At 37.2% G+C, this 25,178-nt stretch overlaps 3 protein-coding genes and 1 pseudogene across 3 annotated transcripts; all 4 read left to right on the forward strand.

Annotated features, from left to right (window-relative positions):
• The first annotated feature begins 14,326 nt into the window (after positions 1-14,326).
• Positions 14,327-15,259, forward strand: LOC106621047 (uncharacterized). The gene is made up of 2 exons (XM_014239778.3): positions 14,327-14,997; positions 15,057-15,259. Exons 1-2 carry the CDS (start codon positions 14,404-14,406, stop codon positions 15,162-15,164), a joined length of 702 nt encoding a protein of 233 aa, XP_014095253.1. The 5' UTR covers positions 14,327-14,403; the 3' UTR covers positions 15,165-15,259.
• A 99-nt stretch (positions 15,260-15,358) lies between these two features.
• LOC118681707 (uncharacterized) lies at positions 15,359-19,664 on the forward strand (annotated as a pseudogene).
• A 14-nt stretch (positions 19,665-19,678) lies between these two features.
• On the forward strand, positions 19,679-22,650 carry LOC106621480 (odorant receptor 59a). Its single transcript, XM_014240761.3, has 2 exons — positions 19,679-20,990; positions 21,046-22,650. The coding sequence occupies exons 1-2, from the start codon at positions 20,266-20,268 to the stop codon at positions 21,461-21,463; spliced, it is 1,143 nt and encodes a 380-aa protein (XP_014096236.1). The 5' UTR covers positions 19,679-20,265; the 3' UTR covers positions 21,464-22,650.
• Positions 22,651-23,691: 1,041 nt separating this feature from the next.
• On the forward strand, positions 23,692-24,901 carry LOC106622362 (odorant receptor 59a-like). The gene is made up of 2 exons (XM_014241890.1): positions 23,692-24,416; positions 24,490-24,901. Exons 1-2 carry the CDS (start codon positions 23,692-23,694, stop codon positions 24,899-24,901), a joined length of 1,137 nt encoding a protein of 378 aa, XP_014097365.1.
• The last annotated feature ends 277 nt before the right edge of the window (positions 24,902-25,178 follow it).

Raw genomic sequence — 25,178 nt, forward strand, 5'->3', positions numbered from 1 at the left:
ATCGATTTTTGGTGAGATGGCTTCAGAAGCTTCGGCGACGGCCATGGCTTCAATTGGTTGTGCGATACGTTTGGTTGTGTGCGTGGTAATGTTATTGACTATCAGCAGACGTCAGCGTACAGAGCTTAATCGCCATTGTACTTGCGAGTGTATTGAGAACAACAACTACAATAACAAAGATTAATTCAGAGGAAATTGAAACAGTAGCAAGCTTATGAACGAGCCAAGCAGCAGTAGAATTGCATGGAAGAAGGGGTGTATAATATATTATTGATATAAACAACAGTTATAATAACAGCACATAGCTCGGTTGTACAAACTGGATGTATTTTATGTATGTGTTTGTGTTTAAAGTAAATTAGTTATTTGCTTTATCTTAATCACATTGTTGACACAAAATGCGAAAATCCCTTCAGATACTGCATTGTTGTTGTTGGTCAGCTATTGATAACGCACAATAGTTTTGTTTTTGTATCGCTTGGTTTTGTGTTAGCTGTTGCATAATCACACACTCATTGCTGGCAAGGCGAGGCGGGTAACGGATGATGCTGAGCAAGGCGGAGTGGGGCCAGTAATGATGCTGGTGATGGCTGTGCGGAACAATTGATGTGTGACGGTCGGTTTGACCCACGTTAGCGTTGACACGATGGCATAAATGCTGCACAGAAAGGATGACTGTTGAGTGGTTTCCATTTAATGCTCAACTTTTTTCTTGTCGCCTAATCGGAGAGTGTATATCTGGAATTTGACGTTGATCGCTGGAGTTCGTTGAAATGTGCGGCTTACTAGTGGACACGGTTATGCGTCAGTGGAGCAGACATTTTTGAGAAATTGCCATTTAAGCAGCGTTGACAAGTTGAGGCGCTGAAAATTATGGTCAGCAGGTGTGATTGTAGTATTTTGAGACCGTCTGGAGGAATACCGCTAGTGCTTGCTTTGCACGTTACTTATTTTTTCATAATCAATAAATCATGCAGACATGTGTGTGATTATCGAGAGCAGGCGACCACTCATTGAGAGTGAACTGACGACCCGAACACACATTTGTGCTGTCTTAAATTTGAACCGTTTGGTCTGTTGCTTGACCTTTTTACAAAATTTGTGTGCTTTTTTGTGGACTTTTGCGCACTTATCCACTGCCAATGTGTGCCCAGAGAATGCCCTTGGCGAATGTAATAAATTCCTTTCGGTTGTACAGCCGAAGCTAAATTTGGCAGCTCACAATATTTTTGACATTTTCTTACCCACGTTTAAGGTAATGCCAGAGTCATCGACACGTGAGTGCTCATTGGGGAAAAAACAAAAAAAAAAAAAATAAAAAAATAAACAAAAAACACGAAAAAGGGAAAAAGAAAAATTTCAGTTAATATTTTGAAATATGTTAACCCTTTTTTGTTGGGAATTATTACTCCGATTGCCTGTGGGCCGGTTACTCATACGTCATGTTGTACGCCGCATGAGCAGATGTCTTATAATAACACAATTACACATCCCACATACATATGTGTGTACATGTGCTGGCATTCGCTGGAGCTTATACCTTCATTTGGGGTCTTCATTTCACTGCACACACACACACACACACGCGCGCATACAGACATGTACGTATATCATGTAAGCGCATGCCTGGTTGCATGCATATTGGTTGTAAGCACATTCCTGAGGCTTCCTCGAGCTCATGTGTGCGCGTGTGTGGCGTCCCCTAGTGCCGTTGCGGAAACACATTGTCCATTTGTGTTCAGTGAAATGCAAATTATTTATGGTCATTTGGTTTTTCATGGAAAAATAATATGTCGCATCTATCGTTTAGGAAAGTACCTTGTACATGGTAGACCCATATGTGCTTGTGTATGTATGTATGTCTGCAGCGTTTCGGTGTGAAATGGAATATGGCAGGAACGCTCGCATACAGACACACATACACTCAACATGGACACTCTTATCTGAGGCAACGTGGTGCGTTTATTTGTTGATATTCTTCACTGTAAATATTAATTTTTGCATAGTTTAAGATTGAATATTAAAGTTTTGAATATTAGTTTGGCGATTTGAAGCATTTTACTATTTTTGTGTTTTCTTTGAATTGAAAAGCTGATTTATCCCAAGTAATTTATAATATGTCGTGTTGTTTGTTTGCATCGGGAATCAATGGAGTTATGACACGTGTGAGCTCTAAGGCAACTGAATGCTTTGATTACCTAAATTACAGACGATTCTGAGATATTATAAAGCAATATATACACATAGGTATCCCGAAATACATTCTGAGCGGCAGTTGTACCATTGAATGTGATTGTATGATCAATGAGGGTGGAGAGCTTTTAGGAGGAGGTATGTGGTGCTATATGTTTCTTTATACATGTATTTTTAGATATGCGTAGCTTAAGGATGCCTAATTCTATTGCATAATCTCTTATATATTTCAACTTTGGACTCGATTTTCGAAGAAAGTCGACCGGTATAATATAATTGTAGTCTTGATATGTGCATTCTACCCTTTCATTTGAACTGAAATTTTTTGATTTCAAAGTCTATTGCCTTAAGTGCAACGAATTAAGATTCCAAAATCTCTAAAATTTTCGAAACATATTAATACTTGTGTATCTCTTAACGAAAGGATATGCTATTCTTGACACTTGTACAAATAATGTGTGGATTTTGGAGTTAAATTAGTTTTAATTATGCCATGAACAAGGTATATTAAGTTTGCCACGAAGTGAGACCCTATAAAGTATATGTATAAACGATCAGCATGACGAGCTGAGTCGGGTTAGCCCTGTTTGTCTGTCTGTACATACGCGAATTAGTTCCTCAGTTTTTGAGATATCGATATGAAAAGTTGCACACGTCCTTTTCTCGTATTGGGGAACTATTAAATACTACAAGTATATGTGTTTGGAGTAATGTTTTTCTGATTTGTGTTTCAAATAGTTGAAATTTAATGTAAATTGCGAAAGCTTTTACGGAAGAACAACCAATTTTAACTTTTTTTCTGTATAAATTCTTTTTATCATCATTACCTCTTCAACAAGCTCAAGCAGAAAATTGTTGGCACCACCAGCTGCTGGTATTCAACATATCAAAGGCATTCAACAATATGTATGTACTTTTTTTAGCTTTGCATATGCGAATGCTCACATTTCTTTGAGTGGATTAACACACACACATTCACATTTGTGTGCTTGTACCCAGTGAAGCCGTTACAACTGCTGCCGTTGTCAAGGCATTGCTGCAAACTATTGATTTGCCATTAAAGGCCTGGGAGAGGCTCTGGCCATAGCACTATGGTCGATTACAACCACACTTTATACCGGTTCTTTTGCATTTACCTGCTTGAATTTATCACTTTCCTACTTTTGCTTTGATATTTGCTGCTCTCTCTCGTTTTCATTATACTTGCTACCTGCGTTAGTTAGCTAAGAAACTGCGTGTTTACCGTCGCATTGTATTAGTGAAGCCTACCTTAAACAAGCCATATTTTACGTATACTGTACCCTTATAGCCTCAAAGTCCACTTGTGCGTCTGTTGTTGTTTGTGTTTTTCTGTGCATTGTCGCGTTTGTTTAAGACAGGCATGCTATGTGGCCTTTGATGGTCCTTTAGTAGCGTCCAAGCGAGCCATATTGGCAGCTCTTTTTATGTTTCAATCTTGACTATTTAATTATGCATCCAATCGAAAGGCGACTCGTGTGGTTTGGCTCTTTATTAACATAGCTGGCCCTTGTCGCTCCTCCGTGTGCTCTCAGTTGCTTAGGTTGGCATTAAATTTTGTTTTATTTTTCTTTATATCTAAACTCGCACACTTACACATATATACACACACTCTGCTGCAGACGTAGCTTTCTTGACTTGCTAATCGTGTTAGTCGATTTAATGGCGCAGAAAAGCAATCAAGGTAACATTTGGTCAAATTGAGTGTTGTGATTTTCGACGCTCTCTGTGCTGGCAGCAGCAAATCACATGATTTCATCACCGCATTACCACATTACTCATCGCTCTTTATTCACCTGCTTACATTTTATCATATCACACTCGCTTTCATGGACACACACACCCTGCCTTGGCGATGATCCGACCGCGCGCTGTTCAACATTTACTCAGTACACAATTGTATGCTTTCGTTATCCTTGTGGATTTAGTAGTTTGCTGCTCGTACTTTGTGGTTTCCATTGAGTTAGTCGGTTGATAGTGTCGATGATGATTGAATGATGTCATCAATGAAGTGAAATCGTCAGTAAATATAATCTTAACTTCACTTGATCGCCAATGCGGCAGTTCTTGAAGCTTTGTGTGTTCGATGTCAATGTTGGACGCAGCGAAGGCAGCGGAAGCGATACTTAGTGTGCCGCCCGATTATATATAAGCTTTACTCCTGTTTAGCTCGGCTTTTTTCTACAATAGAGTACAACTTGTGTGTTCAATGCTGCATTAAAGCGCAACACAATCAGCAGCAAATCGTTTTGTTTAATAAACATCATAAATGAGAGGAAAGAAATGTTGTAGTGATCTGCCATCACAGTATTCACTTTTAAAATTAGTCTCGCTCACACACAAACTTATACTTATTTAAGTCATCATATTTTCATCTCTCTTACAGGAGCATTTGACCAAAGTTATTTAGGTAATTTTTTTATGATTTTGCAAAAATAAACCCAATATATTTTCATTATCTGTTTGCAATTCGGATAAGTTTAAAAGTTTCCTTTATGGGCAACCGACACTCGGGCTAAGCTTTTATTTGTACTATAACAGAAGTGCATGCATTGTAAATGTACCCAACTAACGGTATATTTGCTTAACTTTGGAAATGCCGTTGGAAAGAACAAAAGTGCAAAGTTCGCATAAAACACCATTCATTCATTCAGCGCTCGAAGACAAATAGTCATTGGCATAAATATACCTATGTACATATAGTACATATAATATTATACCTATTTCCATGCACACTTACTCACGCGCAGCAGAATATTACTCATACGCCCCGTCGAACACACACTCCAAGTCGGCTGCATATTTATGTGGTTTGCATATTGCTTAATGCTTTTCATTAAATTATATGGCTGAGACTATTTCGTTGTGTTTTTTTTTCGGAAATAAATCAGGGGAAATCACACATACACACATGAAAACATAAGTATTCACACCGAAAGTGAAATCGTTAATGAACTGCTTTCAGAAAACAGTGTGGAAATTAAAAGCAATTCACTTACGGCAAAACGGGTGCCATATAAAATGCATGCATACACACCTTCATATACCGGAATGCATAAAGTAACACATGTTTATATATATGTATGTATATGTATGTATGTTTGTGTACTGAGTCGATTGGAGTGCTGACGCACCGTGACTAACCAACTTGTGCTCTTGCATATTTCTGAATACGATTTGCCAAAAGGATGTGGAGTGCTAAAGTCGCAATAAAAGCTATTTTAGTTAATATCCAACCACCAAACAGTGTGTAGCACCTAACGCATATTAAAAGATATTAAAAACTAGAAGAACAACCATTCATAAATAAAAAATATTTCTATACAAGAATTTGTTTTTATTGCTCAATTTGTATGACAGCTGTACTATATATATATGTATACTATAGTGGTGCGATCTGAACCATTTGATTAGAGACTATAGATTGCTATGGACAATAATCTATGTAAAAATTTTAGGATTATCTTGACAAATAAAAACAGTTTTATAAGGAGTTGATTTTGATAGGTCAGTTTGTATGTCAGCTTTATGTTGTAATGATTGAACCGATTTGAACCATAAGTTCGGATATTGAAGCCTTCCATTGGACAATAATTCGCACCGAAATTCGTGTTTATATGTATCTAGTCAAGTAAAAAAAATTTCCATACAAAGACTTAGTTTTTATCGCTAGTTCGCGTACATACAGACGTACAGACGGATATGGCTGAATTGTCGAAGCTCATCACGCTGATCATTTATATATATGGATCTCCGGCGTTTTCTTCTGGTTACTACAAACTTCTTGGTAAACTCTAATATACCTTAGGTGGCGCATAAAAATATAGTTTTGAATTTTTTGAAGTTATGTGGTTGTTAATATTAGATCAACTATACTTATATGTATGCTCACATTTGTTTCAAAACATCTCGAGCTTAATTAGAATACTTTTCCTTTGTGTTATAACTTGTGAACTCACAGCGTTACCATTAATTCGAAAATATGTAACCGTTATTTAATTACTATAAATTTTTTTAAGGTTTTGTTAGATCGTATTTTCTAACTTAAGTACAGTAGATTTGAATGGCGCTGTTGGAGTTATTTTGATTTCAACATCTTTTATAAGGACTTCTTTAAGTAATCTTAAGTGGCTGGGAGCTTCTATTTTTTCGTTTGAATGTATCACTTTATTGGATTTATTGGATTTTAGTTTACCACAGCGAAATGTCCACCTTTTTATGAGAAGCTTTCGAAGGCTTGCATAAATAAATATAGCGGCCAGCGAGCGAACTTACTCGGCATTGACAATATTCGAACTTAGACCATTTATAATATTCATTATAGTCCCGAGAAGAGATGGTTAGTCAAATATTTTCAAAGAATAGCACACTGTTACCCCTTAACATGCTTCGTTAGGCAACCACTTGCCGCCTTTTAGTTGCATTGCTGCATAAACGAGTGCGGAGAATTCCTGAAGACTTCAGCTCAACATCACTTTTCAACGAATGTGAAAACCCGCTTTCGAGAGCTTTCTTTATTATTAATACGAAAACATATTCATGTACGTACACTATTTGCATACCTTTGCTGAAGCTCATACCTCCATTGGCAGCTCATTTTTTTTAAGTATTCGCAAGTGTTGTAAAATGCTTTGAATTATTAAGCAATGGGTTTGTGGACATTGTAGATTTCGTATATGAATAATGAATGAATATGAGTTGGGAATTTTGGAATACAATAATCATTCGAAGAATTAAAATTTCCATAATACTTCTGTGAAAAAAAATCAAAATTATTGAAAAGCTAATATGAGTAGCTATTCTAGAAGTAAATAAGTTTGGAAGATGCGAACGAAATTTATTTAATTAATTAAATTTAGTGGCACGACGCTGTTGGGGCAGATTTCGAGTATACATTTCTATCTATGATTTATAGGTTGTCCCAATTATGGCTATGAATTACATTGACATTTACTAATCGATCGATTTGGATATATTTTAGAATTCTCATTTCAGGCGGCCACCATTTTTTCAAATATAAAAATTTTGACTAGTCTTTCTATCATAGCCTGTAATGATATATAATAATAATACATTATTTTGGTTTTGGATTTGAGATAAGGTTAAGCAGAAAAATGTTCCTCGCCGCCACACGCATTTTTTCGAAGGTCCTACTGCAGATCGCCTACAAGATCAAAGGTATCCAACATTTTCAAAATGAATCGCCAACTACAAAAGTACATGAAATTCTGTAAATGCGAGTATATAATTATTTATTTATATGTTAAATAAAAGGTCATGCTTCAAACACGTTTTTGTGAAATACCAAATCCATTCAAGATCCCTGAATCTCTAAAGATAATTTATTTTTTCAAACAAAACCAAACAATAGTTAGATTTGGCTTTTAATGGCTTTGGTGGATGTCTTAAAATGAAAAGAGTTTTTCAAACTTTTGCTATGTTTAAAAATTTGCGCACCCTCTATATACATTGTATACATTTTACATGTGAATCGGATTCCTTCCGGTTATTATAAGCCAGTCGGGGCAGTCTACTATTAACTATTAACAAGATTATAATATGCGATACTTACATACACGCCCACACATGTAAGAAACAATATTTGAAACATTTCGGTTGAACTTGAGCTCGTTGTGTTATATACTTTCGGATGCGTATTTGTTATGACTTCCTTTGACATTTCTTATTCATAAGTAAATGGGCCCTTATTAAGTTGCACTATTCTTGAAATAAAGCTGAACCAGTCAATTGTCAGGGTTGAAACTAGTCTATAATTAATTGCATTTGGACTGTATTGTAACAGTAGTGAAGCGCCACTTCGGTTAAAGTTTGAACTAAGAATTGTGTAAATGTGAGGAGCTCCGGAATTATCTGCAAGCAGTCATTGACACTAAAGTGTACTTTTTCTCCCTCTCTAAAATATTTTTCAACTTTTTGACAGCTTTATAAAACACCCTGTAAGTACTTGTATTCTAGGCTTCTAAGCGATCGAGTCTGTCTAGGTCTGACAATGAAATACGAACACTCGTACAAAGAGAATCATTGAACTAGTCCTCTTAGAGGAATACCTTACGCATATTAGATTATCGGCAGCGCACTTAGTATGTATGTGGGTGCTTCCATTATTTTATGTGTATATCATCCATTCTCTCGTAAATTGCTTGCACCATAAACCGGATGTCCACTAATTTCCTCGGCTAATTAAGTTTTTTCCTTTTCATCTATGCGAGTACATACATATGTTGGATATGTAAACACATCCGTAGCCTCCGGCTTTGTGGTTTTTGCTTTTACTGATAGTGCCGTCGTGTATGTGAAGAAAAAATTGGGGCATTGCCGACAAATTGCATTTTGTTCTCCGACTACACTCGTACATGTGTAAGGACAAAGGCATGTGTCTGACACTTCTGAGCAGATTGGCTTAGCACGGTATAATGGCAGTTAGTAAAAACCACTATTGGCTTGTGCAAGATAATCGAGCAAACAAGTTCTCATCTCTGTCCTAATTTGCACATATTTATGCACACATTTCATAGCTACAAGTATAAGCATACGTTGGCGCTTAGATACGCCGCAACGGTTTCGTTACATTGTGGGCCTGTCGGAAATGCAGTGAGCAACGAAATATCAACACGTTCGAAATTGTTCCTTCAGCTCTCAAATGCTCTTCTTCGAACTTACAAGTACAACGCCAGAGGGCTCGGTTCATGCGAAGCAGTCAGGAAGTACTCAAGAACCGAATATATTGTGCCTTCAACTTTAAGTTGAGCTATACTCTACTTCAAGGAGTTTATATTTGTTGTTGCATGGGTCTGAAGAAAGTAAATATAAACAAAATTGGAGTAAGGATGTGGGAAAAACGTCTTTCGGTTGTTTCAAAAATATGAGCATGTACACGAATGGCTTTGGAATGTGCGAAAATTTCCAATACGGGCAGAACCAAGCGTGCATTCAGGAAACCATGATTCCGCTGTGTATTGGTGGTTGCACGAATTTTAGGTAGTCTTGAGTAGGGCATGTGTTGCCAACATGACTCCAATGTAAGCGTGCTCTTCCCTTTCAGCGAATAATAAAGCAATCTGCTAAATTGCCTCCATGGTCTCAGCTGCCTTAGCATTTTCTACTCTGCCGACGTTGTAAATGAAACACTTACACCGTGTGTGTGTGTGGGTGTGCGTGTATATAAGACAATATGTTCCATATCTATAAGAGCATATTTGTACAATTCTGCGAGAATTTGCGTCATAGCCAATAATTGCATAGTTGTGTTGGCCTTTGCTCGACGTTTAAATATTCAGTAGCGATAATCGGCATGGGCGGTATGAGTAATTGCATTGCTTTACCTTTACCATTTGACTAAGAAGTGTTGCTCATTAAACTGTTATGCATCGGTAACCCAATAAGCTGATATTTTAGCGGAAATAAAAATCATTGAACACAACGCGAAATAATAGCATTCTCAACGAGACATTAACATAGTTTGAACGTAGGAAAATCAGTTTGAAACCACGCCTACTCCTAAATAACAAAATATTCTCTCACATTATAATATTATATTTAAATGAAGCCAATGAAGTTAGCAGAAGAAAACTTTGTGCAAACAAATTCGATATCTGACTATAACTTATTACTAATAAAAATGGAGGCAATTTACTCGGCATTTTGGGCGACTTGATTTTGATATCTTGGTCGGTTTGTTTGATCTGATGTGATATTTTTATTTTTTTTTGTCTTGTTTTTAGTTTGGCATCGAAAAATCTGAGAATTGTCCAAGCACCCATATGTTTTATACAGTCTGATCAAATTTAAACCAGACTGGTCATTTAACGTGCGCGCGTAAATCGAATAAATAAAGCTTTTTTCCTCTAGATTGTTACAACCTTTTTTTATGTTCGTGTGCAGTTTGATCTCCATAGGTATGTCAATTAGTGTGTGGCTGTTATTTATTTAAGTTTGTTTGGCGATTTTTACAATGCCAAAAATTGAACAACAACTTTGTTTGAATTTTTGTCATCAAAAATGTTGCAGAAGTATTATGGTGAGTCTACTTTATCACGAACACAAGTATTTGAGTGGTATAAGGCATTGACAGAAGATCATGAAGTCATGGAAAATTTGCCTCATGCGAGTCGTTCATCCTCCTGAAACAGTGCTTGAAATTCGTAGTGTGGGCAACAGAAGACGATCTGTACATTTCTAATGAATCGATTCAAAGAATTTTGCCCAATGTTTTAAGTAAAAGGCGTGTCAACGCTAGACCTGCATCTTTTGGAAAATGACGAGTAAAGGTCGCAAAAGAGATGCTTGACAACGTAGCTGAAACCCTATAATCAACAATCTAGCGAATGGCGGTCCAAAAATGAACCGAAACCGAAAAACCCAAAATTCGCTGAAGGCACTGGGGTCCAAACACATCCAATACCAAGAGGCTTATAACAAGTGTATCGAAAATTTGATTAAGCTTTGGTATTGGATTCAGTATTAGATCAGGAGCCTATTTTGTGGGCGATAATAAAGATTTCTATTAAAATATGTGTTAAATAAGTTTTTTGTCGGTTCGGGTCATATTTGATGGTAAAGTGATATTCGTTACTCTAGTATAACAGTTGATGGATATATCGGCACCCAATATTGATCAACTATATGCCCAAAGATCTTCTCTAAGCCCCAATATACTCAATTTAGGGAGCTTACTTACTTAGCTTACTTTAAAAATTTAAGTGACTTAATAATATTAGCTAAACATATTTTTTGTGCAATGACGTAGTATAGCATGAGAAATTGACGAAATCGCTATAAATGCTCCAATAGCTCCGTATATCTAATATAATAATTGATACACATATTCGTATATTTACCAAAGTTGACTTCGTACGTGACATTTTAAACTACAAATGGCTGCCACTTGGCAATTTTTTCACGATTTGGATTCTTAAAAATTGCGGAAGTATCTATATTAGCCCACACCATACTTTTTTTTTTGGTAAATTTACTGCTTAAGCTGGTATTTCGGTATGTTCGTGGGCAAAGACTGGCTTATTTTGAAAGCATCCATAATTGATTTTTCCATTGGAAACGCTCAGAATTATTCTGCGAAATTCTTGCGTGAGAATAACGCGCGCACTCGAATGGACCACTTTGTGGTGTGTACAATTTATAACAGATGTCAGGTAATTTTTATTGAAAATGAAATCGTAGCGATAAATCTGTCTCAGACACAATGCCGCAGGAGCGCACAAAAAATGCGGTTTTCTATTTTATGATATTGTGGTTTTAGGATATTTGATACTCGCTTGCCTAAAAATTCATTTTAACATTTATTTTTCATGCAAACAATTCAAAAACATAAGCATATACATAGAAGGTATACACTAGGTCAATAGATACGGTGCTGGTCAAACGGTAATCCAATCAACTGCACACTCACATACCCACGCACACATGCACACCTATAATTAGTAGCATTTCCAGTGATGCTTTCGAAAAATTCCAGCTTATAACATATTGACCCAACTATGTGACACTCGTGCGTTCCCCTTATAGCGCTCATATATACACACAAATATTGACGCACGTTTAGGAGAGTTGATTTTGCAGCCGATCACGCAGTGGCTTACAGTCCATCCGGGTATTAGGTCATAGCTGAGTACCCTAAAACACGGACATGCACATAAACACTCGCATACAAAGACACAACAATTTAATTGAAAGCATAAATATTGAAAGATGCCAGATGCCACAACAACGGAATTAAAATCATTGTTAAAGCCTGAGAGAAATGAGCGTAAAAACAAAGCGACGACTGCTGAGAGCGACGCAAAGATGACAACGGACAGAGTAGAAAAATCAAACGATGCCAGGATGGCTGCGAAGACATGAAGACTGGAAAATAAATTCCATTTTAATTGAGTCTTAAAGTAGAGTGTCCATTCCCCAGCGTGTCTTGGCATTTGGCTTAGTATGCGTTTTGATTGCCATGCTTTTGCCGGCCACAGTTCCGCTGTGTATAGTGAGGTGGTTGTGGTGAGATGGTGAACAAGGGAATTTAGGGATATCCAGTTCGCCTGCCCGACAACCAAAGGCTGGTTGCCCACACCAGTTGAATGCCTGGCAATTGTCAATTGCTGTTGTTCTAGTGTTAAATTTGAGATCCTGTTGAAGTGGACAACTAACCTCTTGGTACATGCAACATGCCACATGACGTAAGATAATTCTCTGTAAATATTACATAGGACGCTGAAGCGTTTTAAGTGGTCGGCTAAAGAGCGAATAACCAATTATTTAAAATTATTTTTGTTCGTTTACTAAAAACTTGAACTCATTAAAGACCCAGCCAATGGCCTAAGTTGTAAATAGTGTAGCATATAGAATTCTTCTAGTACTGTTTATATATATATATATATATATATGCTTTCTTTTGTTTTTACATTGCAAATGACTTGTTTACAGTAGCCTTTGAGTTTTACCGACAATTGATAAGCTCTCGGCGAAAGCACTTGAAACAGTGTGAAAGAGAAGTGTGGTGACTGTTCGAAATGTTTTTTCAACAGAATTGCGCCTCACATCAAATTTGATCCGAACTCTTAAGTCAACACAAACATGCTAACGCTAAATCCAATTTATCATATACTTCTTATAAGCCTCGCCTCGGATGTCCTTTACTGCCTTCAGCGAATTTTGACTTTCTCGGTTTCGGTTCATTTTTGGAGCGACATTGCTAGACTGTTAAACAGTTTCGTACTCATATTCATAAGACCAGCTGGGTCCTCAGCTACCTTGTCCAGCATCTCTTTTGCGACCTTTACTTCTCGTTTTTGCAAAAGATTCACGTCGTTCGGTACGAGTCTAACATGGACAACCTTCATACTCAAAACATTAACCAAAATGTTTTGGATCGAGCCATAGGAGATGTTCAGATTCTTTGCTATCTCGCTGATGTTAACACAAAAATTTTCAAATACTTATTATTTAGCTTTTTTGATTTTATCGTCAGTAACAAAAGTGGATAGTGCATGCGGAAAGTTTTCGATGACTTCATAACCTTCTCTAAATGCTTTGTGTCACTCAAATACTAGTGTTCGTGATCAAGTAGCCTTAGCGATTATATTATATATTCCCTCTATATCTATACTGGGGATACTCTTCTTATACTTGATTTTTTAACAGTAGTTAATTAGAAAAAAAAGAATTGCTAAGAAATTTGCAACTCTTCAAACCAAAATTTATTTCGAGGTTAGAATTCTCCCGTACCGTACTTCGACCTGGGTAACATTGGGTACAATGGTTAGATTCAATTTAAGGAAGTTGAAAAATAGATATCATATTGAAACAAATCAGTTGAAATACGTTCTGATGCTACGCAGAAACTAACTGCGATCTGTGGTTCTCACTAACAAAAAAAAAGATTTTTCTAATTGCCTTCCCACGACAGTCAGTTATACTTAATTGAAATAAAACTTGATTTTAATCCGAAGGAATGTCAACTTGGAAGCATATTAATTGTTTTTGGGAAGTTGAATCGATGTAAAACCGGTTTTCAGTTCGATAGTGGGAACACTGATCAAATTCCGTGTTGTAAACGGAAGGTTTACCTGCAAAAGTCAATCCTGCAGAATATTACTACCGAGAGCTAAGCGTACATTTTTCTTTTCTCTTTCCTGGTTTACTACACAATTCATTTGTACAAGTCATTGCCTTCAAATGTCTTCAGGAACATTGACACTGAAAGAAGCGGCAAATTCAGTGCATTCCTTCTGTTGCTGATAAGCGAGCCAATTACTTAAGACCACAAATATCATCATTATCATCATTGGTTCCATGCAAACATCACACTTCTGGTACATGACAACAAAGTCAATAGGATGTTGAGCGGACTCACTAGCTTGCTACATTGCTGATAAATATCTCTCAAAGCGAGCGGCAGACATACGCATAATGCAGCTCATAAACAGTTAACGAGTTGTAACTGCATACCAAAGGGAAAAACAACAATTAGATAAGAAATGTAATTGCACTTTACCCACGGTAATTACAGATGTACTCTATCGACGGTAGTTGGGACTGCAATTCACTGGTCTTCTGTGACTTTCTGGGGGAATAAATAGTGCTGACAGTGTTCGATTTCAGCACAGTGCAAGAGTACTTCGCATAGACTTGTAACATTGTATAGAAATTGACTACGAACTATCCGTTATGTTTAAAATTTTCACTCTACTCATCCTTTGCCTTTGGGTCTCGCAGGGTGAGGCCCACAGGCGCGTCATCATTCAGCCGGCGGCCGATTGCGATGAAACTAGTACCTATCAACTTTGCCAAGATTTCCGTGACATACGCAATCTGATTGATCCGAACACTTTGGTCTACCATATCTCTTCTGGCTATTTTAAGGACAATGAATTTCGCAAGGCCATGGACTTCATCAAAACCGACCAATTCCAATCGGTGTCACAGCAACTTGCCGATAGTTCCGCATATCAGAAACTGATTACGCGCTTCTCCGATGCTGGCGTCAGCACGGAAACAATTGCCAGTATTTCCAACATTTTCAATTGCCTACTGATTTCCATACCCGAATATGGTGATGAGTCGGAGATTACTGAATTAGAAATGAAACCAATCGTGGTGTCCCGAACTTTGCAAGATGTCGCTCTGAATCTGGTAAACGCAATTCCACGCTCGAAGCTTCGCCAATTGATACGGCAAAAGCTGTATGAGAGTAGTGAATTCGCCAACTTTTATCGCGTCTTGCGCAGCAGCGGTTTTCGTCGCGACGTCAAGAAACTATTGGTAAGTATTCCTGCTGAGAATGAATCCTCATATACAGCTTCCTAACAATTTAATTTCAGAGTGCATACACATCAAGGTACCCGATTAACGTGTTGAAACGCAATAATATCGATTTGCAGAAATTGTTCCAATATGTAAGTAAAATCTTCGATTACGGTTCAAGTTAAGCTGCGACTTTCCGCTCATTATAAATAGATAATTTGAGTGTGCACTTTTAACTTTGACAGCGGTGCAAATAAATTGAATTGAATTTGTCCAAAAATGGCGATTTATTATTATTTTTCTATGCATTTAACTGATTAACTGAGTAATAGTATGAATCGCCCTCTTCTTTGGTATTTATCTTGGTCGTGTTGAACACTTACTAACAGTTAATTCTTTGCTGCACAGATGTTCGTAGGAGCTTTAATTTTGCTCGGAATTTGAAAATCTTGCTCATCATTTCTGCTCACAACTTTGCTGGCTCCACACTATTTGCCTGAAGCCATTCTTCTTCGAGCTGCTTCAAACGCCAAACATATTTGGCAGCCAGTTAAGTGCTTGCGGTAGTGCCTCAGGCAAAAATGTTGCCTCCCTTTCAATTCTAATTCAAAGCAAAGCAATGTAAACGATCCGAATGATATGCTTTGGCATAAGCGAATTTTTCCATCCGCCCTTCAATTAGAATGCGCTTGAAGCATTACGTAACTCCCTTGCCACCTTTGAAAGCAATACCCCAAATTCATGACCCTATTTGTATTCGATCAGTGTTTGCATTGCTTTGCATTTCATTATGCCAAGCACCGTTTCGAAAGTCGGTTGTTACCGTTGCCGCCAGAAGGTGATAGCAGTTGTGTTGCAATTTTTGCAACTTTTCGTTCTTGCACTACAATCGTATGCAATTTTGCTTGCTATCAATGCTTGCAAATCGAAACAACACTTGCAGCGCAGGTGTGCGTGTCCTAGAACCCTTTGCAGCTAACGTAGCGCCAGGACCAAGACGCAGGCAAACCGAATGGGTAACACGGGTGCTATAACGACGATGTTGCTGTTGGTCAAGACTCACTTGCTGGCTCCTAATGCTTTCCAATTTTTGCTAACTCATCACATGCTACTGCTTGGGGATGGTTTGTGTTTTTGAGCTTTGCATTTGCATCCGTGTCTATTGTGATTGCATTTGAGTGCCATTTAAGTTGAATTAAACTCGGGCGTAAAAATAAGTGGGCGAGGTAAACAAGCGTTTAAGTTGAAATTTAATAGCGATTGCTTAAGCGAGCTGTATTTGGGGCTGAGGTAACGAAGGCGTAGAAGTGAAGTATTCCATTGAAGGATATTTTGAATATTGGTGAATTTTAGTGGTGCGTTTCTAAGATAACTATCGAGCATTTGCTCGTTTAGCGAGACTATTAGTGAGACTATTAGTGAAAACTCAACTGGTACCTGAGGTCAATTATAAATTTGACCCGGAATAGTCCATTCAAACTACGTGCGCAAACCGAACCGAATTGTTTTTTTTTCAAAATTGGTACAACATTTTTTATGTTTATATAAAATTTGATCTTCATATGATAATTAGTGGGTGTTTGATAGTTGTTTGATTAGAATGCGGAAAGTTTGTCTCGCGATTTTTACCATAAAACCAAATTGAGTAATGAGTTTAAAATGTTGGGTTTCCAATGGAATTACGACTACAGAAGACTTTGAAGAAGTGTTTTCAGGAGTTTACTTTCTCACGAACACAAGTATTTGAGGGACACAAAGCATTCGGCAACAGTCATGAAGTCATCGAAAACAAACACCAAATGAGCCGAAGCCGAGAAACTTAAATTTGCTGCAGGTGTTGACATTTTTGTATTGGCGCAGGAGCTTATTTCAAAGCTATAGATATGATGTTTACGTAACATTTTTTTTTGTCAGATGGCACACTAGAGTTAACGACATGAATGAAAGTCTGTTTGTATGTTGTATGCAGCTTAAACAAAATACGGACTATAGATTTGTCAAGTTCTTTCGAGCAAATCCATCTTAACAGCATACGGTAAGCTCAATCCATGCATACTCCGTCAACGTATTACCTTGATTCGCATGTGATCGTAGGGACCTAATTAGGCGGATCTACTTGCCTCATCTGCAATACACAATTCCTTCATCCAAAGAGAAGTGCTGGCTTCTAGCACGTAATAGGCACTTGCTCATTTGAAACAGGAGAGTAGACTTCATAAATACATTTTAAATCTGTGAGCTTTTCATGGTCTACGGCTTTGCTCAATGTAATTATTGGAATTGCCGAAAAAAAAAAATTGTTGAACTACGATATTAGAGGATGAGTGATATATGCGATATGCGATTACGGCGGCAAATTTCTACGTACTATACTACATTCTAATTCGACTAAATATTAAATGTTTTCCGCATGTGCGATTTCAATCTGGCCTAAGACATATATTTGTTAGCGGAAATGCGCTATTATTTAGAGAGATTGTCAAGCTAAAGACGTGTGTAACATATATGCCCTGTGCAGCATTACCATACGTAATCGCACATAATAATGTATGTATGTATGTGTGCAATCGTAGGCTCTTTACGCCCTGGCAATTTGCCCTACTTATTCTTATATGAAAACATATCCGGCGAGCAAAATGACAACAACAAAAATAGCAGAAATGTCGACTGAACGTGTAAATAAATGCAAAACGAATGCAAAGGAGCTCAGGAAATGAAAATATAGACAATAAAGCGAAAGTGCTTATCCGGATTTGGGCAAATAAAAACAATATGTGAGCAGAAGAGCTAATAGGCAAGGTACATAAATACATACATACGTATGGTCTGCGTTGTGCCAATGTTGAAATGATGACTGCCTCCGGGCGTCTCGACAGAAGCAGTGCAGAAGATTCAACATCTGTCGTTTAAGCAACATTTTTATATTTGAGAAAGAAATGTAAGCTACTGCGTGAGCATATATGTGTTTGCCTGTGTAGAAGGAAATATTCGATTAGCAGTTCTGCAGATGGTTTAAAGGGTAAAATAAGAATTGTAGGCGAGTGTTCCACACGTTGACGTTAAGAGTGTTTGCTAGCTGCTACTCGTTAATTATCTTTGCTAAGTAATAAAAAGAGATTATCTCTCATGAAATCATGTTTGTATAAACAATCAATATATTGTACATCCTTACTAGCATTATACGAGTATAGTAACACCCCGCAAGGAAATACTCTAATTGGTTATGCATTTCCATTGAAATCATAAGCTCCCATTCGTTCTAGTTTGAATGTAAGATTTATATTATTTAGTTTAACTGCAGAGAATCTTCAGATATTAAGATAGTCATTATATACAGACACCTCTTCGAACCTATTGTAAAGCTATATAAAGTAGCGTTTCGTTTTCATTCGTTAGACAAGACATGCGCGCAATTGAAAAAAAGGAAATTCTCAATATATTTTTGCAATAGAACTCCTTTCCTCATTTAAAACTTCACTATTCGATTATGAATTTTCATGGTAGAAAAATTAATTATTATTATTTAATTATTTAACTATATTGCAACCAAAAGAGCTCAGAGAAGTCTACGATGACTACTCCAAACTTGAGGTTTGTAGATCTCAGCTTCCGACTAACATGAAAACATATTTTTTCGAAAAAGTTTTTCCTCACGATTCTCTGTCACGAAAAATTTCTCATAAATGCGACCTTAAACTTGTGAAACCATCCGATAAACCGATTTCATAAATTGTTAATTTTTTTTGTTTCTTTTTTTTTCAATTTTTAATACAATCCGATTTGCAAGCAATCATGCACTTGTTGCGTTGTAGTGGCAGTATGTAGCCGTTGAATTTAAGTGGAATTCAATTTGTTGCGTTGTATTTTTACACTCTTTCCCAGAAATGAAGTTTTGAAATAGAATATAATTACGTTTTCCTAAAATCAGATGAGTGCTTGTTACGCTTCCGAACCAAAAAGAGTTTTTAGCATTAATTTTCGTAAAAAAAATGATAATTACTAAGGATAACATAATAACAAGGTAACCCTTAACGTTATAGTTTTATCCCACAGCTCCTATAGAATTTGCGTTCAATCATATCGTTTAAAGTTACAAAACTCTCGAAGAAGAAACGCACATGTGTGTAAGTTGTTTGAAAAATTGAATTTTGGGCGCAGCTCCAAACATTTTTAGTTGAAACTTAATACTTTCTCGAATAGTATACTGAATATTCACTATAAAATCGCCGTTAATTAGATTTACTTTGGTGTGGATACTTAGTGGTTATTAATAATTGGACAAGTGTCCTATGGCATGAATTGAATAGGTTCCCAGTTCTAATAAAAATAATGCTTATTTCATACACCAAAATTTCTATATTAAACCTATATATATGTCGTTGTACATATATATATGTATATATGTATGTCTTATATATCGGTTTGTGACAATTACAGGAGTATTTAATATTACTGAAACCGAAAAAAAACAAAAAATATTTTAATTTTTTGTTAAAGCAGCTTACTGTGTTTAATTAAAAATTAAAGACAAATACTCGGAAATTAAATGTATTTTCAGATAGTAGCAGTCGTTATTGCCACCTCAAATAAAGAATACTAGAGATTAAGTTAACAGTTCCCACAATTACAAACATGTCACCCTATTAATTATGTTACATTTCCTCAATTATTTTAATAAAATTATGTAACCGTCTTTTAATTGATGATGATGACTATAATTAAATGCTTTTTCACAATTTATTAATATATATTTTTTTGTCCATGCGGTTTCTAAAAATACATAAGTTTCATGAATAAATTTCCCTTTTCCACTTTTTATAATTAAATTACGTAAAATAATGATTAAATTGCTGGTTCTTATAAATAATTAATGCGCAAATGTGCTAACACTTAAAACAGTTACAGTGATGAACATAAAAATTAGGAAAACAAAATCAAAATTAAAAACTCGAACTAAACACTTTCTGAAATATGTATTGGAATAGTTGAGGTTATGTCAAGTTAGACAATGCTTCGTGTATATTAGATTCTACGAATTCACTCGCGTAGCAAATTGGATAATATTTTTTTTGCTAAAAATTAAGTTTTAACGCACACATAAAGTTATCATTCATTTTCAACTATTCGAATATGTTTAATATCTACTGTGCTCAAAAGTACACCATGTGAATATTGGGGCCATATAAATAAGGCTTCCATTTGCTTTCAGTAATTTATTCATAGATTTCCTGTTGCAAACGATAATTTGGGCATTTTGTTGATTGAAGCTTCCGCTTACTATCTGAAATGGATAAGCCTTCAGTGGTGGACAGTCGTCAGTTTTTCCACACACATTGGCGCCTGTGGCTGTTGTTGGGTTGCGTACGTGAGCCAGTGCGCTACCAGTTGCTCTATAGCCTCTACCGCCCAATCGTCAATGCGCTCATAATACTCTTCTACCCGGGCACCATACTTTTAGCTCTCTACAATAGCGGCAACCTAAACGATTTCCTCCAAACGCTGCCCATTTGCGCCGCAGCTCTCGCCTGCAGCGCTAAATACATAAGCTACTATCGTAAGCTGAAGTTGGTGCGGCAAGCAGAGCAGGTCTTCAACGCTTTGGATGGAGAGGTACTATTAGAAGAGGATCGGGTGTTTTTCGCTGGCATTCACCGAGCCACTAATTTGATATTAAATACACTGTGTGGCTTGTGTGCCTTCTTCTTCGTTATTACAGTCATGGCGTCCATTGAGAACCGGGACTTGGCCATTGCCATCGAGTTGCCGTTCGATTGGCACGCGTCTACGGCGTCGTATGTTGGCGCTGTTGCATTAGACCTATTCCTTCTGGCCTGCGATCTCTTGCAGAGTCTGGTGAATGACTCCTTTCCTGCGGTTGCTTTGTGTATTCTATCGAACCACACACGTTTGCTAGGAGCTCGGCTTAGTCGGATCGGCCATACTAGTAAGGATGTGCAGGCGAATATCCGAGAGTTGCAGCACTGCATTATTGATCACCAACGTTTGTACAGGTGAGTTCATAATACATTGAGAGTAATTGAAACTCGTCTTAATTGTTTTTTTCAGATTGCTGGCAATCATTGAAGAAATCATTTCAATGCCGGTCTTTGTTCAATACGCAGTCACCGCTTTCCAGGACTGCTTCACTCTGATAACATTTATATTCTACACGAACACCATTTCCGATAAACTTCTGTATTTGACGTACTTATTGGCTCTGCAGTTGCAAATATTTCCCATCTGCTACTATGGCACGGCTTGTGCTCAGTCGATGGAGGATCTGCAGCAGAAGATTTTCGCCAGCAATTGGGTTGAACAGGATCAGGTGTACCGACGTCTGGTGACTATAATCTCTCAGTGCTCCTTAAAAAGAACAACAGCCTATGCGGCGGGGCTCATTCCCATTCACCTGGGCACATTCGTAAAAACCCTTAAAGGCGCTTATTCCTTTTACACATTTGTGAATGGTGTAAGAAAAGTGTAAAGAGGCTGTTACCACAAAATGCTCAGATTAATATCTATTTTCGTTATAATAAACGAACCGCTGATCACTTTGATGCAATCGACGACTATACGAGGAAAACAAAGTACAAAATAAAGGCTTACGATTATTGGGTTGGCAACTAAGTAATTGCGGATTTTACTCATAGATGGCTTCAGTTGAATTTTTAGGTTTGCTGGCGTAGTCCAAATGTAAAACACATTTTGTTTTTTGATACTTGGCAATTCAGCTATCAATCAGTAAAATAAAGTTTTTTGATCGGTTACGTAGTTTTCGTTTGGCGTTCGTTGAAAAATGGAAGATCAAAAGGAACATTTTCGTCAAGCTCACAAAAAGTTGCTGTTTATGGCGACGAAGCCATAAAAGAACGGCAGTGTCAAAATTGGTATGCCAAATTTCGTTCTGGTGATTTTTTACTCAAAGATGAAAAACGCTCTGGTCGTCCAGTTGAAGTTGATGACGACCTAATCAAAGCAATAATCGATTCGGATCGTCACAGTACAACACGTGAGATTGCAGCGAAGCTTGCAATGAAAATCACTTAAAACAACTTGGCTATGTTCAAAAACTCGATACATGGGTTCCTCACAATCTGAAAGAAACGCAACGCATTAACAGCTGCGATTTGCTAACGATACGTAATGAAAATTATCCATTTTTAAAACGAATGATAACTGGCGATGAAAAATGGGTTATTTACAACAATATCGAGCGGAAACGATCGTGGAGCAGGCCAGGTGAACCAGCTTAAACAACATCAAAAGCTGGTATTCATCAAAAGAAGGTTTTGTTATCAGTTTGGTGGGATTATAAAGGAATTGTCTACTTTGTAAGAGTTCACCCAACCGAACGATCAATTCTGTTGTCTACATTGAACAACTAACGAAATTAAACAATGCAGTTAAAGAAAAGCGGCCCGAATTGATAAATCGAAAAGGTGTTGTATTCCCTCATGACAATGCAAGGCCACACACATCTTTGGTCACTCGGCAAAAATTATTGGAGCTTGGTTGGGATGTTTTGCCACATCCACCATATAGTTCTGACCTTGCACCATCGGATTACTTTTTGTTTCGATCTTTACAAAACTCCTTGAATGATCATTGATCAAAATGGGCAATACATTACAGAATAAAATTATTTAGTTCCATGAAAAAATTAGCTTTAATTTTTTATTTTTAAATCCGCAATTACTTAGTTCCCAACACAATATTTCGTAAATCTTAGAATAATAATATTCGAGTTGACGTAGCTTTAAACAAATATTACAAATTATTAACATTGATATCTTTCCCTGAACACACAATAACATAAAATGATCGAAAAGTAACATATTTCAGTAATAAAATATTTTGTTGTTTAGCTAGATTTTGACATTCCCACAATACATGATACAACCATTTACATACATTCATACTTAATTACTAAAAATCTTTGCAAACTGTTGCATGTTAAAATGTATTCTTGATGGGCTATCTAGTAATTTTTAAAAGAAACTTGATAGCACCACTTTAACCCTTAAACAAGTAATTTTTTTGTTTTTGACAAGAGAGCAGTGCGCACAGATATCGAAATAGAAATGGCGAATCAAAAACAGCTATTATAAAGTCTCAATATCTAGGTCTCATCCAGTTAACGAATATATAGCTAGAAGTAAACACTGATGATCTTTATATTTACTTACTTACTTAGGAGGTCATATATATTAATATATATATTATTAAGTTTAGCCTTTTTATATATAGAACCTCTTATTAATGATAGTTAGGTGGCAAAGTAGATTGTTTTTGTCTAGTACGCTTAAGGATGGTAGATAATTCGGGACCCCATCCACATTCCAAGATGCTAAATTACATACAACGCCAAAGATCATGCGTGCCAAGTTTTGTCAAGATAGCTTAATATTTACTCGAGTTATTGGTTGTACAGACTGGTAGACAGTTCGCAGGTGAAATTTACAACCCTTCCCAAAAAATTCTTCATTACTACTGATGTCCGATTAAATATGCGCGAATTCGTGTAATTGCTTCATTAGCGGACTCACGCGACACCAATTATATAATTAAGTTATTAATTGTCTCGCCAACGCATAAGGCGCACCAATATTCAAATCCCTCTAAACTCACCTTATTGCCAACTATAAATACGAAGGAAAAAAGCTGGAAATCGTATAAACTTCCAGTTGTGTACCGTTATCCAGTGAGTTAGCTATGAGCCAACCAGTGAACAGCAACGCCTTTTTTAAAATCCACTGGTTGGGCTTTCGTATCTGCGGTGGCGACTTATCCGTGAATAAATATCGCTTGGTCTATTTGGCGTACGCACTTATGGTCACTGCGCTGGTGACTTTTTGCTATCCGCTGCATCTGGCGTTGGCGCTTTTCCGCAACGGTTCAGTAGCCGGCAATATTAAGAATCTCGCTGTGTGCGTCACCTGTATCGCCTGTAGTTTGAAATTCCTGATTTATACGCGGAAGTTGGGGATTATGCGCGAGATTGAGCAGACCTTTTCGGAACTGGATTCGCGCGTGAGCAGCGAGGTAGAACGCAAATATTTTGCTTGGATGCGCATAAGCGTAAGGAATGTCGTCTCTGTATTTCTGTGTGCCTATGCTGCGGTCGGTGTGACGGCAGAGCTGGCATTTCTCTTAAGCAAAGAGCGCAGTCTGCTATATCCGGCATGGTTTCCGCTCGATTGGCGTGCATCCACACGAAATTTCTACGTGGCAAACGTGTACCAATTCGTTGGTATTTCCTATCAGATTTTCCAAAACTTCATTAACGATACCTTTCCACCCATAACCTGTTGCCTGCTGTCGGGTCATATAAAGTTGCTCGGCATTCGTGTATCTCGTATTGGCTATGATTGTGTACGTCTGCAGGATAATGAGCGGGAGCTAGTGCGTTGCATCAAGGATCAGAAAAATCTATACAAGTGAGTCATAGAGAAAGAGTTCTTAGATTCTAGAGTTCAACTCAGTTTTAAAAAGTTTGCTTTTCCATTTCAGGCTATTCGATCTGCTGCAAGAGGTTATGTCTTGGCCGATGTTCATTCAATTCACTGTTACCGCCTTCAATATCTGCGTGGCCATGGTTGTGATGCTGTTTTACGTAGATACACCGTTCGAACGTCTATACTACTTGATATATTTCATATCCATGCCTCTGCAAATTTTTCCCATTTGCTATTATGGCAGCAGCCTTCAGCTTCTCTTCGGCCAACTACAGTACGAAGTATTTCGCTGTAATTGGACCGATCAAACTCGGCGTTTCAAGAAGCAAATGATGCTTTTCACGGAGCGCGCTTTAAAAACTACCACCGGCTTGGCCGGTGGCATGATCAAAATACATCTCGACACCTTCTTCGCCACCGTTAAGGGCGCTTATTCGCTTTTTGCTGTCATCATGAAGGTTAAGTAGGTGATCCATGAATACTGCAACTTTTTTTTTCTCGAAAGTCTAAAAAAGTGTAGAGTTTGAGTGTAGTTATTTCAAATCGCAGGAGAAACGTTTGGCAAGATTATATAAGCATTACATATTTAAATATCTTAGCAAATAGAAATAATTTAAAAGATATTATTGTTTCTAAAAATTTAATATTTGGGTCATGTGTTACATATCTTATAATATTCAACTGGTTAGAGATTTGCACATTTCGGAGGTCGTCATCTCCAAACAGCGATTGTGGGTATTAGAA

The sequence above is a fragment of the Bactrocera oleae genome, chromosome 4, assembly GCF_042242935.1.
Source record: "Bactrocera oleae isolate idBacOlea1 chromosome 4, idBacOlea1, whole genome shotgun sequence".
NCBI classification, from domain to species: domain Eukaryota; kingdom Metazoa; phylum Arthropoda; class Insecta; order Diptera; family Tephritidae; genus Bactrocera; species Bactrocera oleae.

Bases quoted from the DNA above. Each gene is read 5' to 3' on its own strand.
- LOC106621047 (XM_014239778.3), top strand. From the start codon at position 14,404: ATGTTTAAAATTTTCACTCTACTCATCCTTTGCCTTTGGGTCTCGCAG. The intron at 14,998-15,056 runs GTAAGTATTCCT...ATTTAATTTCAG, and splicing joins GCGACGTCAAGAAACTATTG to AGTGCATACACATCAAGGTA.
- LOC106621480 (XM_014240761.3), top strand. From the start codon at position 20,266: ATGGATAAGCCTTCAGTGGTGGACAGTCGTCAGTTTTTCCACACACAT. The intron at 20,991-21,045 runs GTGAGTTCATAA...TGTTTTTTTCAG, and splicing joins GATCACCAACGTTTGTACAG to ATTGCTGGCAATCATTGAAG.
- LOC106622362 (XM_014241890.1), top strand. From the start codon at position 23,692: ATGAGCCAACCAGTGAACAGCAACGCCTTTTTTAAAATCCACTGGTTG. The intron at 24,417-24,489 runs GTGAGTCATAGA...TTTCCATTTCAG, and splicing joins GATCAGAAAAATCTATACAA to GCTATTCGATCTGCTGCAAG.